The 17,596-nt window shown below is 34.7% G+C and overlaps 1 protein-coding gene across 3 annotated transcripts in view; it reads left to right on the forward strand.

Annotated features, from left to right (window-relative positions):
• Nucleotides 1-17,596, forward strand: part of SLC13A1 (solute carrier family 13 member 1) — a 119,975-nt gene that overhangs the window by 41,664 nt on the left and 60,715 nt on the right. For all 3 annotated transcript variants that reach the window (XR_009403761.1, XM_059396488.1, XM_059396489.1), the window contains exon 7: nt 17,093-17,244. Coding sequence is in view for 2 of the 3 variants with exons in the window: in XM_059396488.1 (XP_059252471.1) it covers nt 17,093-17,244 (152 nt within the window). In the remaining variant the exon portion in view is untranslated. The remainder of the gene's footprint in view (nt 1-17,092; nt 17,245-17,596) is intronic.

Raw genomic sequence — 17,596 nt, forward strand, 5'->3', positions numbered from 1 at the left:
ATCAGGCTCTCTGCTCAGCAGGGAGCCTGCTTCCTCCCCTCTCTCTCTCTACCTGCCTCTCTGCCCACTTGTGATCTCTCTCTGTGTCAAACAAATAAAATCTTAAAAAAAAAAAAAAGAAATTGGTTTGTATGACCTCAGTTCTAAACTTGTTGAGGCCAAATTATAGGCTAGCACATGGTCAATTGTGGTAAATATTTCACTGTGCTTATAAAGAATTGTTTATTCTCAACATACCAGTGCAGTATTTTACAAAAGTCTGTTAGATCAGTTTCCAAGTTGTTTTTCAAATCGGCTACGACCTAATTTTTTGTCTACTTAACCCAGCAATTAATGAAACTCTTTGGTTAAAATCTCCGTCTAGGACATGAATATGTTTATTTTTCCTGCTAGTTCTATCAGTTTTGGCTTCTATATGTTTTTCGATTATTTAGATTATGTTATTGTGTCCCTACCAGTTTAGAATGTTTATATATTCCTGGTTAATTAATGCTTTTACCATTTTGCGATGCCCCTTTCAATGTATAATCATGTTTTTGGAGTCTTAGAGTTTATTTGTGTGATGCTAATGCTGCAATTCTTTTTTTAATTTATTTTACTTTATTTTAAGCTAGTATAGTTAATATACAGTGTTCTATTAGTTTCAGGTGTACAATATGGTGATTCAACAATTCTATATATTAGTCAGTTTTCATCATGGTAGGTGTACTCTTAATTCCCTTCATCTATTTCATCTAACCTTCACCTACCCCCCACCGTAATCATTAGTTTGTTTTCTATAGTTAAGACTCTGTTTTTTTGGTTTGTCTCTTTTTCTTTGTTCATTTGTTTTATTTCTTAAGTTCCACATGTGAGTGAAATTGTATGATGTTTGTCTTCCTCTGATTAACTTGTTTCACTTAGCGTTATACCCTTTAGATCCATCCGTGTTCTTGCAAATGACAAAGTTTCATTCTTTTTTTGGCTTAGGAATATTCCAGTGTATGTATCTGTGTGTATATATATATATATATATATATGGTTATATGATCTCTATCACATCTTTGTCCATTCATCTACCAATGAACACTTGGGCTGATTCCATAATTTTGCTATTATAAATAATGCTTCAATAAACATAGCAGTTAGTATCTTTTTTAATTACAGTCTTCATATTTTCTGGGTAACTGCCCAGTAGTGGAATTATTGAATCATATGGTAATTCTATTTTTAATTTTTTGAGGAACCTCTATAGTATGGACATTTTAACAGTATTTGTTCTTCAATCCATGAGCACAGAATATCTCCCCATTTTTTTCTATCATCTTCAATTTCTTTCATGAATGTTTTACAGTTTTCAGAGTACCAGTCTTTCACCTCCTTGGTTAAGTTTATTCCTAGGTATTTTATTTTTTGGGTGCAATTATAAATGGGATTGTTTTCTTAATTTCCCTTTCTGCTATTTCATTATTAGTATATAGAAATGCAAAATATTTCTCAATATTGGTTTTGTGTCCTACAACCTGATTTAATTCATATGTCTGTTCTAATAGATTTTTGGTGGAGTCTTTTGGGTTTTCTATATATGGTATCACGTTATTTGCAAATAGTGAAAATTTTACTTTTTCCTTACCATTTGGATGCCTTTTATTTCTTTTTTGTTGTCAGATTGCTGTGTCTAGGACTTCTAGTACTGTGTTGAATAAAAGTGGTGAGAGTGGACATCCTTATCTTCCTCCTGATCTTAGGGGATAAGTTCTCAACATTTTTCACCACTGAGTATGATGTTAGCTGTGGGTTTTTCCATATATGGCCTTTATTATGTCAAGGTATATTCCCTTTCTAAACCTTCTTTATTGAGAGGTTTTGTAATGAATGGATACTGTACTTTGTCAAATGCTTTTATTTATTTATTTATTTGCATCTGTTGAAATGACCATACGGTTTTTATCCTTTCTCTTATTGATGTCATGTATCATGTTGATTGACTTGCAAATATTGAACCACACTTGCAGATGGTAAATATTTTTTTAGTGTATTGTTGAATTCAGTTTATTAATATTTTGTTGAGGATTTTTGCATCTATGTTCGTCACACATATTGGCCTCTACTTCTCTTTTGTTGGCCTCTGATTCTCTTTTTTTGTAGTGTCTTACTCTGGTTTTGGTATGAGACTATCCTGGCTTTATAGAATGAATTCAGAAGCTTTCCTTTCTCTTCTGTGTTTTGGAATAGTTTGAGAAGGATGAGTATTAACTCTTCTTTAAATGTTTTGTAGAATTCACCTGTGAAGCTGTTGGGTCCTGGACTTTGTTTTTTGGGAGTATTTTGGTTACTGACTCAATTGCCTTGTTGGTAATTGGTCTGTTCAAATTTTCTGTGTCTTCTTGATTCAGTTTTGGGAGGTTATATGTTTCTAGGAACTTATCCATTTCTTCTAGGTTGTCCAATTTGTTGGCATATAAATTTTCATAATATTCTTTTATAATGCTTTGTATTTCTATGGGGTCAGTTGTTATGTCTCCTTTTTCATTCCTGAATTTGTTTATTTGCATCCCCTTTTTGTTGTTGTTGTTGATGATGATGAGTCTGACTAAAGCTTTAACAATTTTATTAGTCTTTTCAAAGAACCAGCTTCTGGTTTCATTGATCTGTCCTACTGTTTTTTCGTTTTTATTTTTTGTTTTGTTTTTTAGTTTCTATGTTGTTTATTTCTGCTCTAATCTTAGTTATTTCCTTTCTTCTACTGGTTTTGGATTTTGTTTGTTGTTCTTTTTCTAGCTCCTTTGGGTGTAATTTGAGAATTTTCAAGGATATCTGAGAATTTTCTTGCTATTTGAGGTAGCTATATATATTGCTATATACTTCCCCCTTTGAACACCTTTTGCTGCATCCCAAAGATTTTGGACCATTGTGCTTTCATTGTAATTTTTCTCCATGTATTTTTAAATTTTCTCTTTCATTTCTTGGTTGACCATTCAGTATTGTCTGGTGTGTTATTTAACCTCCATGTATTTTTACTCTTTCCAGATGTGTGTGTTTGTGTATGTGTGCGAGGGGGTTGATTTTGAGTTTCATAGTGTTGTGGTTTGGAAAGATGCATGGCATGATTTCAATCTTTTTGAATTTGTTAAGACCTATTTTATGGTCTAATGTGTGATCTATTCCAGAAAATGTTCCATGTGCACTTGAAAAGAATGTACATTGGCTGTTTTAGAATGGAATGTTATGAATATACCTGTTAGGTCCTTCTGGTTCAATATGTCATACAAGGCCACTGTTTCTCCTTGTTGATTTTCTGTTTGGATGATTTATCCATTGATGTAAGCAGGATGTTAAAATCCCCTACTATTGTATTACTATCTACTACTTCTTTGTGTTTACAGTTATTTTCTTTTTGTTCTTTATTTTTTTAAAGATTTTATTTATTTATTTGTCAGAGAGAGCAAGAGAGAGAGCACAAGCAGGAGGAGAGGCAGGCAGAGGGAAAAGCAAGCTCCCCACTGAGCAAGAAGCCTGATGTGGGACTCAATCCCAGGACACTGGGATCATGAGCCAAAGGCAGATGCTTAACCAACTGAACTACACAGATGTCCCTTTTTTTGTTCTCTATTTAGTTCATCCTAGACACACACACACACACAGATATTTTATGCTCTGTTATTTTAGATTTCCTTAACATTCTGTCTTGTGTATTAGTCAACTAGGTTTGCCATAACAAAACACCACAGACTTGGTTAAAGCAACAGAAATAAATTTTCTTACATTTCTGTAAGCTAATAGTCTAAGATCAAAGAGCCATCAAGGTTAGTTTTTGGTGAGGCCTTTCTTCCTGGCTTGTAGACAGTTTGCCTCTCATTATGTCTTCACACAGCATTTTCTCTATGCAGAAGCAGAGAGAAAAAGAGATATCTCTGGTCTCTTCCTCTTCTAAGGACACCAGCTGTATCAGATTAGAGCCCCACCTTTGTGACCTCATTTAACCTTAATTACCTCCTTAAGGTAGTCACATTGGTGTTAGGGCTTCAACATATGAATGTGAGGTGGACACAGTTCACACTATAACATCATGTATGCTTGATTTATAAAAATGTAAAAATAATCCATTATTTTCTTTCTCCTGAACAGGACAAAGACCTTAAGACATTTCAACTACACCATCCCTTCCTATTTACATGTGACTGTTTTCTAATTTTTTTAGTTCTAGTCTATCATTCTCCTATAAACTATATAATCTTATTTTTAAATCAATGCTTTAAAAGATTATGTACATATTTACTAATATCTTTGCTCACTATTGTTTCTTGCTTCTTAGACATTCTATCGGGGGTGATGCTCTTTCTGCTTGAATATATCTTTTGAATGTACTTCAGAGAGGACCTTTTCATTATAAACTCTCAGTTTTGTTTTATATAGAGATCTTTACAATTCCTGAAATACATTTTTGTGGTTATAGATTTCTAGATTGATCATTATTTTTTCTTCACACATTGAGATGTAATTTTACTGTTTTTTTACTTCTAGTGGTCATTCACATTACCATTCCTTTAATAAATAGTCCTTTCTCTTTGGTTACTTTAAAAGTATGTGTGTGTCTATGTGCATGTGTGTATGTTGGATCTTTTCCAATAATCCCTTAGAATTCTCAGCCATTATTTTCTCTGGTCTCCAGTTAAACATATGTTAAACCATCTCATTCTGTCTTTCAGGCTTTTTTTTTTTTTTTTTAAGATTTTATTTATTTATCAGAGGGGGGGAGCGGAGAGAGAGCACAGGCAGACAGAATAGCAGGCAGAGGCAGAGGGAGAAGCAGGCTCCCTGCCAAGCAAGGAGCCCGACGTGGGACTCGATCCCAGGACGCTGGGATCATGACCTGAGCCGAAGGCAGCTGCTTAACCAACTGAGCCACCCAGGCGTCCCTGTCTTTCAGGCTTTTTAATACCTCTTTATTTCCCTTCTGTATCTTACTGTTCTACATTAAGAATATCTTCAGATCGTTCTCCCAGTTCAGAAATTCTCCCTTTGGCTATGTCTATTTTATTGTTTAACCCATTTACTGAGTTTTTTAATTCAGTTATTTAAGTTTAAATTTCTATAAATTCTCTTGGTCTCTCTTTAAGATGCCTGTCTCTCTGCCTATTTGTGATCTCTCACATTCTGTCAAATAAATAAATAAAATCTTTAGAAAAAAAAAGATTTCGTTGGTAATTTTTATGGTCTCTTTTTCTTTACTCATATTTTCCATCTCTTCTCTAATTTTGTTAATCATAAATTAATTTACTTATATGTCTAGTGGTTGAAATCCTGTAAATCTTTCTTTGGCCTGTTTTGTTTTCTGCTGGTTCTCACTTTTGTTGCCTTATCTGTGTGTGTGTGTGTGTGTGTGTGTGTTGAGAAGGGGGGTGTACTTTTTTTTTTTTTCCAATTTTTTACTTAAATTCCAGTTAACATACAGTGTGATATTAGTTTCAGGTGTAGAATTCAGTGATTCATCACTTACATACATCATGTAGTGCTTATCACAAGTGCCCCCTTAATCCCCATCATCCATTTAACCCATTCCCCCACCGACCTCCTCTCCAATAATGCTCAAATTGTCTGGTATAGTTAGGAGTCTGTTTTCTGGTTTGCCTCCCTTTTTTCCCCCTCTGTGTTCATCTGTTTTGTTTCTTAAATTCCACATATGAGTGAAGTCATATGGTATTTGTCTTTCTCTGACTGACTTATATTGCTTAACATAGCACTCTCTAGCTCAATCTATATCATTGCAAATGGCAAGATTTCATTATTTTTTATGGATGAATAATATTCCATTATATATATATAGAGAGAGAGAGAGAGAGATTTATATAATGGAATTATATAAATTATATAAATGGAATTTATATAATGGAATATTACTCAGTATATATCTATATCTATATCTATATCTATATCTTTATATATCTCACATCTTCTTTATCCATTCATCATTTTTTGGACATTGGGCTCTTTTCATAGTTTGGTTATTGTACTATAAACATTGGGAGGCATTTATCCCTTTGAATCAGTATTTTTGTATCCTTTGGGTAAATACCTAGTAGTGCAATTGCTGGGTCATAGGTTAGCTCTATTTTTAACTTTTTGAGGAACCTCCATACTGTTTTCTAGAGTGGCTGCAACCGGTTTGCATTCCCACCAACAGTGTAAGAGGGTTCCCATTTCTCTGCATCCTCACCAACACCTGTCATTTCCCGAGTTGTTAGTTTTAGCCATTCTGACAAGTGTGGGATCTCATTGTAGTTTGATTTGTATTTCCCTGATGATGAGTGATGTTAATCATCTTTTCATGTGTCTGGTAGCCATATGTATATCTTCTTTGGAAAATGTCTATTATTGTCTTCTGTCCATTTTTAAACTGGATTATTTGTTTTTTATTGTTGAGTTTTATTAGTATTGAAACGCTGGTTTTCCTTGAAACTTCTCTGGGAATTCCTTAAATCCTGGGTTACAGCTGCATGGAAGAGCTTTTATAGTATTGTTCTTATTTTAACACAGCAATTGGTGAACACCAATTTAGGCTAACAGTTTAGGTCACAATCATTGTTAACAACAATTTAGGCTAAAAATGCTCATGATTAGGAGGTTTGGGGCTACATTACATTTTGCTTTAAGTTAGCATGAGATTTCCTTGCTGTCGACTTTTGCAAAGGATCCCAGCTTTATGAATGTTTTCCCATGTAAGTCCCCATAGAGGATGGGCTTTAGGCATTATCTGCTATACCCAGCTCTTTCTGGAAAAAAAAAAAAAATTGAAATCCTCAGATCAAAAAGCTGCGTAGTCACTCACTTAAGATTCCCACCTTCACTTCATTTAGGGTCAAGGCAAATTCTTTACTTTTATATTGCTTTGTAATGCAGTTTTAAGGTTCTTTTTCAATATTTTAAGCAGCATTTTATTTAACAGGAAATCTGATTTTTCGTGTGGCTGAAAAGAAAAAGCTACTATATTATTTATATATTGTGTCAGTCATATTTACTGCTATAGAAAGAAAAAGATGTTTTCCAATACATATATATATAAGCTACTCACAATTAAATTACAAAGGAAGCTTCTAAATATTTAACATTTAGGATAAAAACATTTTATAAAATAAATCTTAGATTTAATTATAATTTTCAATATTGCTGAAAAAAGAATTTTTATAAAGAGTTTTCAAGTCTTAAGTGCTAAATTTTAAATATCTTTCTATTCATCATATTACTACTATTTAAAAAAAAAAAGATTTCGTTTATTTATTTGACAGAGATCATAAGTAGGCAGAGAGGCAGGCAGAGAGAGGAAGGGAAGCAGGCTCCTCGCTGAGCAGAGAGCCCAATGCCGGGCTCGATCCCAGGACCCTGGGATCATGACTTGAGCCAAAGGCAGAGGCTTTAAACCACTGAGCCATCCAGGTGCCCCTATCATACTATTACTATTGAAAGTAATACTCTAATTCACAATATGCAGCATAATTCTTTATTAACTAGAGTAGATATAAATCATATTTCCAGGAGTCTTATTGATAACTTCAATTCTGTTACCAGATGCTCTGAGTTCAGATTATAACAGAATAGATCCTTACCAGAACTTCATGAAGACTTCATATCAGGAATAGGAGAAGGAATGCCTCTCATGTTTTCTTGCTGTTCACTTATGTGTTATCTTTATTATGATCTATCTTCACATAAGTAATTTCCCATAGAAATCATTTAAAGCCACATGCACATCATGAAAGGGCTATTTTAATTAAAACTAGGAAGCATAATCTTTTATCCACTTAACCAAGCGCATGTCAACTCAATATGCTGAGAGCAAACCAAGGAGACAGGGCCCCACTGTCTTCCCTCTTCGCACAATGGAGCTTTTACTTACCCCCACCATCTTTCACCTGTATCATTCACCACTGTATGGACCATGAAATGACCAAGGTCAATCTGTGAATTAATTATTAGTTAAGATTCATTTATTTATCTTTTAATGTAAAAAAAGAAATATTGCATCTACCAGTAAGAGGCCAGATTGAATAAGCCCATTTACCTTCACTCTCTCCTAAATCTCCATTAAAACAAGAACAAATAGACCTTTTAAGTCATAAGTCACAATTATATAAATGTCAAGAGAAGAGATGACAGCGAAATCATTTTGGACCCTGGAAAGTAAAAGGGTGGGTAGGAAATGACTCAGTTATCTCATAAAAGTGGAATCCTAAATCAACAGTGAGGAAAGACAATAAACAATCCAGGTTACATAGCAGCATCCTTCAAAGTTCTTAAAATGTTGAAAGTCAGGGACTAAGTAAAAAATTGCTTATGAAAAGAACTGAATTCCGAAATTTTCCCTCAACTCGACAAAGATGCAGCTGCTTCTCCACCAAACAGAAGTGTCACTGTTAGACTAGTAACTCAGAAGGTAAAGAGAACCAGACACAGTTCATGCCACAGAAGGGTTTCATAATGAAAACGGGCATGTGAGAGGCAGTTTATCTGCAAGGTGAGAACCTTGCCTTCCACTCAACTGGTCCCAGGAGCCAGGCCTATACCCTCCAGGTGTCAGCACACTGGAGACCAGGAAGTCCTTCCCCAGGGGGGGGGGGGGTGTAATCAACACAAAGAGAAAGTGAGAACGCAGGCCACTGGATTTTCTCAGAAAAAGAAGAGGCCCGGAGGACAGTGCAGGGAAACCCACAGTCAATAACAACTCCCAAAGCACGCGTACCAAGCTTCCAAACAGCTTTTCACTGTCTTCTCTATGAGCAAACGATGAGAAAGTTCTAGATATCTGAAGATAACCTCCAGCATGAAAGAAAGTTCCAAAGAAACAAAAAGGAAGCAGAAAGTTGCAGGAAACAGACTAATCAAGAAGAAGAAAACACAAGAAAATAAACTATCATTGATATAGTCAGAGAGGCAAACAAAGGAATTGCATTCATGGACTATGAATGGGATCCTTTTTTCCTACCACATAGATAAGCTTATTGTTTTATTTTTGCTTCTTATTTACAAACATTGCATACAATATATGTTGTCTTGCACCTTCCTTTTTTTAGGTTTTATTTTTTAATAAATTTATACCTACTTCACCTGTTTATCTGTCTCCCTAATCCCCTGCCTTTGGCAACTACCAATCTGTTGTCTGCATCTTTGAGCTTTTTCTTTTGTGTGTTTTTGTATTTGTGGGTTCTTTTTTAAGATTCCACTTGTAAGAGAGGTCATATGATATTTGTCTTTCTCTGACTTATTTTACCTAACACAATGCGCTTGATTTCTATCTGTGTTTTCCCAAATGGCAAGATTGTATTCATTTTTTATAGCTGAGTAATATTCAACTGTGTACATATACCATAATTTCTTTATAAACTTATCTATCAATGGATACTTAGGCTGTTTCATTATTTACAAACATTGCATACAATATATGTTGTCTTGCACCTTTTGTGAAATGATACTGTGAAACAGTATCATTGCTACTGTAAATAATGTTGCAATGAACATAGGCATGCATATTTCTTTTTGAGTTAGTGTTTTGATTTTCTTTTGATAAATACCCCAGTATAGAATTGCTACATCACATTGTAGTTCTATCTTAATTTTTTGAGGAACTTCCATACTGTTTTCCGTTGTGGCTATACAAATGTACATTCTTACCAACAGTGCACAAGGGTTCCTTTTTTTTCCGCATCCTTACCAACACTTATTATTTCTTGTCCTTTTGATAATAGTTACATTAACAGGTATGAAGTGATAGCTCATTGTGGTTTAATTTGTATTTCCTTGGTTCCTATGGTTAATGATGCTGAGCATCTTTTCATGTGCCTATTGGCCATCTGTATGTCTTCTTTGAGAAAAAGTCTATTCAGACCTTCTGCCCATTTTTAAATCAAATTATTTGTTTTCTTTTTGCTATGGAGCTGTATGAGGTCTATATGTATCTTGGATATTAGCCCTTTATCAGAAATATGATTTGAAAATATTTTATCTCATATTGTAGGTTGTCTTTTCATTTTGTTGATGGTTTTCTTTGTTGTGCAGAAGCTTTTTAGTATGATGTAGCCCCGTTTGTTTATTTTTGCTTTTGGTGTCAGATTCAAAAATCATCAGCAAGACCTATGTCAAAGAGCTAACTATGTTTTCTTCTAGGAGTTTTATGGTTTCAGGTTATATATTCAAGTCTTTAACCCATTTTGAGTTAATTTTTGTGTGTACTGTAAGATTGTGGTAAAATTTCATTGTTTTGCATGTGGCTGGCCAGTTTTTCAAACACCATTCATTGAAGAATCTGTCCTTTTTCCATTGTATACTCTTGGTTCCGTTGCCATAAATTAATTGACTGTATCTATAGAGCTTTATTTTGGGGCTCTCTATTCTGTCCCATTGACCTATGTGTCTATTTTTATGCAAATAGCATACCATTTTAATTCTGGTAGATTTTTAATAAAGTTATAAATCAGGCAGCATGATGCCTCTAGCTTTTTTCTTCTTTTTCAAGATTACTTTGGCTATTCAGGGGTTTTAATTCCATACAAATTTTAGGATTGTTTACTCTATTTTTGTGAAAAATGCCATTGAAATTTTGTTATCAAATTTGCATCATATCAGTAGATTGCTTTGGGTAGTTTGGGTACTATTGCTTTTGTTATATCAATTTTAATAGTATTGATTCTTCTAATCCACAAACATGGAATATCTTTCCATATATTGGTATCTTCTTCAATTTCTTTAATTAATGTCTTATGTTTTCAGTATACAGATCTTTCACATCCTTGGTTAAATTTATTTCTGGATTTTTTTTTTTTTTTTTGGTGCAATTTATAAATGAGATAATTTCCTTTTTTTTTCTCTTTCCGGCAGTTCATTTTAGTGTATAGAAATGCAACAGAGGGACGCCTGGGTAGCTCAGTTGGTTAAGCAGCTGCCTTCGGCTCAGGTCATGATCCCAGCGTCCTGGGATCGAGTCCCACATCGGGCTCCTTGCTCGGCAGGGAGCCTGCTTCTCCCTCTGCCTCTGCCTGCTATTCTGTCTGCCTGTGCTTGCTCTCTCCCCCTCTCTCTCTCTGATAAATAAATAAAATCTTTAATTAAAAAAAAAAAGAAGTGCAACAGATTTTTGCATGTGGATTTTGTATCCTGCAACATTACTGAATTTTCTTATTAATTCAAACAATTTTTTGAAAAAGACTTTAGGGTTTTCTTTATATAATACCATTTCATCTACAAATAGTGACCATTTTACTTCTGCTTTTCCAATTTGGATGCCTTTTTTTTTTTTCTTGCCTAATTGTTCTAGCTAGGACTTCTAATGCTGTGTTCAGTAGAAGTAGTGAGAGTGAGCATGCTTGCTTTATTCCTGATCTTAGGAGAAAAACTAAGCTTTTCACCATTGAGTATGATGTTAGCCATGAACTTGTCATATATGGCTTTTTGTATGTTGAGGTATATTTCCTCTGTACTTTCTTTATCATAAATGGATGTTGAATTTTGTTAAAGTTTTCCTACATTTATTGCTATGATAATATTATTTTTCCTTCATTTTGTTAATGAGGTATATCACATTGACAATCCGTAGAAGCTGAATTATCCTTGAATCACTAGAATAAATTTCACTTCATAATGGTGTATGCTCCTTTCAATGTATTCTTGAATTTGGCTTGCTACAATTTTGTTGAGGATTTTTGCATCTATGTTCATCAGGGATAGTGATGTGTAATTATATTTTTTTAAATTATCCTTTTTTGTAGTGTCCTTGAATGGTCTTGGTATTAGAGTAATGCTGGCCTCATAAAATGAGATTGGAAGAGTCTCTCCTCTTACTTTTTTTGGAAGTTTGAGAAAGATTGGTATTAATTATTCTTTGAATATTTTATAGAATTCTCCAATGAAGCCATCTAATCCTGGATTCTCTTTGTTGAGAGATTTTGGATTACTTATTCAAGTTCCTTACTAGTAATCTATCTGTTCACATTTTCTATTTCATCATGATTCAGTTTTGGTACAATGTATATCTCTAAGAATTTATTCTTGAATGGCATTCTTTAAAAGAGGAACAAGGAGGCAAAAAATAAAGTATGAACATAAAATATAAAATAAGTGTATAAAATGTAACTAAAAGATATAAAACATATCATAAATGGTAAATTTAGGAAAAATGGAGAGAAACAAGAGAATAATAAGGAAATTTCAAAAAAAGAATAGAGAAAACTGAGGAGACTATATCAAAAAATGAAGAAATTTTCCATAGTGGAAGAATATAATCCCACTGGGTGCCGGCCAAGAAATGAAACACACATTGAGAAGGTTATTGATAGTTCAGAATATATGAGAAAAAAGAATATCCTAAAACTTTTCAGAAAACAGGAAAAACTGACTCATTAAAAAGATAAAAAGTATGAATGGCTGAAGACTTCTCTACAGCAACACTGGAAACTCAGTCAGGGAAAAAAATGTCCCCAACATTCTGCATAACATTTATTTTCAATCTTGAAATCAATATCCAGTCAAACTATCAATGAAGTGAGAAGGTAGACTAAAGTTGAGGTAGATCTTTGTGGGTCTAGAGAGAAAAATGATTAGAGGTTAGGAAGGCCCTGGAAAAGGTGCTCTAACACAGTGAAGTTGGCAGAATATTTTATGTAGATTAAGTATCTTATCATTTGATTGATCGTCTCAAAGAAGATTTAAACAACCATGGGATAGTTTGGAGCCATTTAGTGGTTACTTAGAAAACTAAGCAAAACTTGGGAAACTAAGTAAGCAAAGAGGGGTGGAGAAGGAGTACAAACAGGAAAAGTAAGATAGACCATATTGCTCAGATGTCCATGGATCTCTACTCTAGACAACATTCTGAACATTGAACTCTGCTTGAAGTAAAATTATCACGTCGCGATATTTAAAGTCTGAGTGTGTTCAGTGGTCAAGTCTATGAAAAAAAGCTAAATTCTCATCACCAAACATAGTAGAAAATTAATTATAATGCCTACAACTGAGAAACCAATACATGATGTTATATTGATCTTATGCAAATAAATATCCAAAAAGAACTAGAAGATTTTAAACTGACTGTCTTTGGCAAGCAGAAAATGATTAGCCAGAACTAATATTTTGTACAATTAACCTTGCATTATTACTTAAATAAATAGATCCTAGAATAGAACCCTAACATTTTCATGCCACTTTCACCCCAGTGAATTATTTTGTACATAACTGGAGGCCACTGATTAGCTCATGCTGGTTCATGTATGCATTTTTAGTAACCAATATTGGAAATGTTCAATATGCCCCTGGAATCTGCAGCCATAGCCACCAGGTGGCAATAGTGAGTTATATCTGGACCTGCAAGAGTCCTGTTCTGAAATGTCCCTTGAGCTCCACCTATGTGATGATGTCATGGGATTCTGCATTTGATCATGTCCTAGACAAAATTCATCATTCAATTGGAAGAATTTATAGAAGGCATATCCACACGATCTTAGATGTCCTGTATCTGTGTGAAATAACAAGCATAGAATTGGGATTAAATAAAAACAATAGGTTATAATTGCTATGTTAAAAACAATATGAAATGTAATTAAGTGTGAAGTCTTAGATGTAGGCTTAAAAACACATAAATAAAAAATGTTCTGGAATGTAAATGGTACAAAGGAAATCACTGACTGGAAACTCAGATACATGGATTCTGGTTTCAGCTCTGCAGTGACCACCTAGGTCACATTTGAGACTCATTTCGGTCTTCTGAACAATGAGGTCTTTGTACCACATTAATTTCTAAATACTTGCCTGCACTAAGAATCCACAATTCTTTTATATATTGGAAAAATTTTTTTATAACTGTGGAAGATACGGAAAGTATCAAGAAAACAAAAGATACCCCAATCCCATTGTTAATATTGTTAATATTTGACATATTTCATTTTAGTCTATTCCTGGGCACTATTTGTGTATGGATATATTTTTATTACAAAAATTACCCCATTCTGTGTATTTAATTTCACATAAGTCCCCCATCATGAAACATTATAAAACAAGCACTTTCCCATTCAGTGTGTCCATTGGCAATGTGCTTTAGCCACCTCCGCATGGGAGGTTCCCTCTGGCCATGTCATCCCCAGCTGTCTCTAGCTACACCCCTCTAGATGCTTTGCTTCTCCTCCCTTCTTTGCATAGGAATCTTTTTTCTCTCCCAAACTCTTAGGAGAAAGTACAGCACACACACCCACACCAGTTTCCTCCTCCACCTATGGAGAAATGTCATGCTTACTTTGTTGTCCTGTGATATCTGCAAACACATGCTCTTAGCTTTCTATTCCAAATCCTTTTGGGCCAGGGTCAAACCCCTTGATCTCAGCTTGAAACCACTGTCGTAGGCAAAAGACTAATCTGCTGAGGATCCTCCCTTCCCTTATTTTGGTAGTTTCTGTACTAATATTTGGCTCAATTAATGGCTCTTCTCAGCCTTTCTTAAGAGCTCTATGTGTCTGTGCATTATCCTCCACTACTGTCACTCTGGTCTTCAAACTTTACCCCTTACCTCAACATCATCTCTTCAATCAGCACAGCAATCACATGCCCTAAGCAAACAAAACAAAAGAGTAGAGCGGACTGTGAGGGGTTCATGTTGACCAGCTAGACACAAGCGTTGCACCCCATCCCACCTCCCAACACCTGCATTTAACCCTTAATATGTATTATATTAGCATTACAATTTACTGCAGAATTTAAATTTACCTTGAATTTTTAATGCATTTCTAAAATTATCTGTGATATTTGCATAAATATCACCTAATGTATTTTTTTTAAGTCTATACATAGGAAGAAGTATGGGAAATCCATAAAGGATGAAACATGGCAAACCTATTTTGATTTTTAAATTTTGTATCTACCCATGCATTTTAATCATTGTTTTATACACACAGATATACATCTATATATGCATATATTTGCAGTTAAGAAAGCTTTAATGTGGCAATATGAACTTTATATACATTACATCTTTAAGTTTCCATTCTTATTAATAGCCATTAATTATCCCATCCCAATATTAATATTCCATTCTAATTAATATCCAAATTATATATCACTTTCTGATTTTTGGCTTTTTTCCTATTTTAAAATAGTTGATATTTAAGCCCTAAATTTCAGTTGTCACTTTATACTCCCACAAGAAATTTTAAGCTTATTTTGCTATTTTATTTACATACCATTTGTTTTTCAATTTTTTTTTAAAGATTTTATTTATTTATTTGACAGAGAGAAATCCCAAGTAGAGAGGCAGGCAGAGAGAGAGAGAGGGAAGCAGGCTCCCTGCTGAGCAGAGAGCCCGATGCGGGACTCGATCCCAGGACCCTGGGATCATGACCTGAGCCGAAGGCAGCAGCTTAACCCACTGAGCCACCCAGGCGCCCCTGTTTTTCAATTTTTCAATGGAAACTATTATCATGGAAAATATGAAACATTACCACGTAGGAAATATTAGACAAAAGGAGACATTTATAAATTAATTTATTTTTGATGAAGAGTAGAGAATCAAGGGGGCTAACTTTTAAATTAATTAGAAAGTAAAAGGCAAATTACAATTCAATGCACCTGACCCTACCACACTAAGTCATTCTCACATCCATGATGACTTTCGGTGAATAGAAAATATTTCTTTTCCTTGATTTCTCTACAAGACCTCTCAGTGCATATTGTGGAGGGCACATATTGCATGGAGCACTGGGTGTGGTACATAAGCAATGAATTTTGGAACACTGAAAAAAAAAAAGAGAGAGACCTCAGGGCACATATCACAGGCAGCATCCTATCTCTATGAAACAGGGTGATTCTTCTTTTTGTACACTTTTAAAATATATCTGTATTTTTTTTAAGGCTACAATGTGTAGGTCTGACATAGCCAAGAACTGATACACAGAGACCCATAACGAGGCTATTACAATAACCCAAATCAGAGATGATGTTGATTTATTCCAAAGTGATAACAGTGGAGATAAACACGAAAGATTCCAGACATATTTAATTAGATAAAATTGACATAATTTGGTGGGAAGGAAGAAACCGTTTTTAAGGAGGACAAGCAGTATAGTGGCTGAGGGTTTGAATTCTAAAGCAAGACTACATGATTTCAAAATCCACGTCTGCCATTTCAAGACTCTGTTACCTTGAGCAAGTCACTTAACTTTACTCTGTCTCATGTCTTCATGTGTAAAATGGGATACAGTGCTAATGTGGATTAAACTGTTTATTTAATTTTAATTTAGAACAGTGTTTATTATATATTGAGCACACTATGAGTGTTTGTAATTATAATGATAATGCTATTAGCTGATATAGATTATCCTGAAGAAGAACTACATTTAAGGGAGGAAACAGTGGGTTTGGTCTTGAACATTTTGGGATTGGAGTTTTATTTAACACATTCAAATTATATTAAACAGTTAATTGGATATATATATAGGTCTAAAAGGAGAAATCTGGGCTGAAGACCAGAGTGGGTGGTGTAGTGTATGTATATTCATTAAATCAGTGAAAATATATGAGATTTCCTAAGGATAAATGTTACAGTGAAAAGAGACAGGTGCCCATGACAAAGCTTCAAGAAATTCCAGTTTTAAGGTAAGATAAAGGAAAATGAATTGGCAAGGGGGATAGAGAAACAAGCAGAGATATTAGAGAAAAACTTACATATCACGGAAGAGTGAGATATCACAGAAGCCCGAAGAAGAGTTTTCCAGCAGGAACAAGTGGTTAACTCTTTCGGGGACTGTAAAGAGGTCTACAAAACTGAGACTAGAAAGTATCTATTGGGTTTACTAATACACAGATTACTGATAATCATAGCAAATGCAGTTGGGGTGGAGTGAAGGGACGGAAGTCAGGTTGGAGTGATTAAAGGAACAGAGTCAGTGAGTGTGGATAACCCTTTTGAGTTGTTTGGCTGTGAAAATGGTGGTGAGGTTGGGCAGTAGCTTAATTGGAGAAGAAGGCAAAGAAGGCCGCCTTTTTTCCTTTTGTAAAGACTTGAAAATGGTTAAATATTGGTGGCTTGGAAACCAAATATCAAGCAAAGGACCACGCAATGTGAATGCTTTTTCTTGTTGAACAGAACTCGGGCGGGGGAACCAAGTATCGAACAGAGAAGGACCACATGATGTGTAAACTTATGTGCTTGTGTATTGCTTACTCTTCTACCATTGGAGGATTGACAACCATCACCGGCACTTCTACCAACTTGATCTTCGCTGAGCATTTCAATATGTAAGTAAAGTTATTGGATTGTTGACTTAATAAATAGCATGTAACTTACAAGGATTATTCTTTTTTTTAAATATTTTATTTATTTATTTGACAGACAGAGATCATAGATAGGCAGAGAGACAGGCATAGAGACAAGGGGGAAGCAGGCTCCCTGCTGAGCAGAGAGCCCGACGCGGGGCCCGATCCCAGGACCCTGAGATCATGACCTGAGTGAAGGCAGAGGCTTAACTCACTGAGCCACCCAGGGACCCCACAAGGATTATTCTTAATTGATTCAGAGAATTCAGGAATGGAAATTGCTATACTGAGCTAATTCTCCTTTGTTTTTCATCAGGACATCTATAGGTCTAGA

Source organism: Mustela nigripes, chromosome 4, assembly GCF_022355385.1.
Source record: "Mustela nigripes isolate SB6536 chromosome 4, MUSNIG.SB6536, whole genome shotgun sequence".
Taxonomy (NCBI): Eukaryota; Metazoa; Chordata; class Mammalia; order Carnivora; family Mustelidae; genus Mustela; species Mustela nigripes.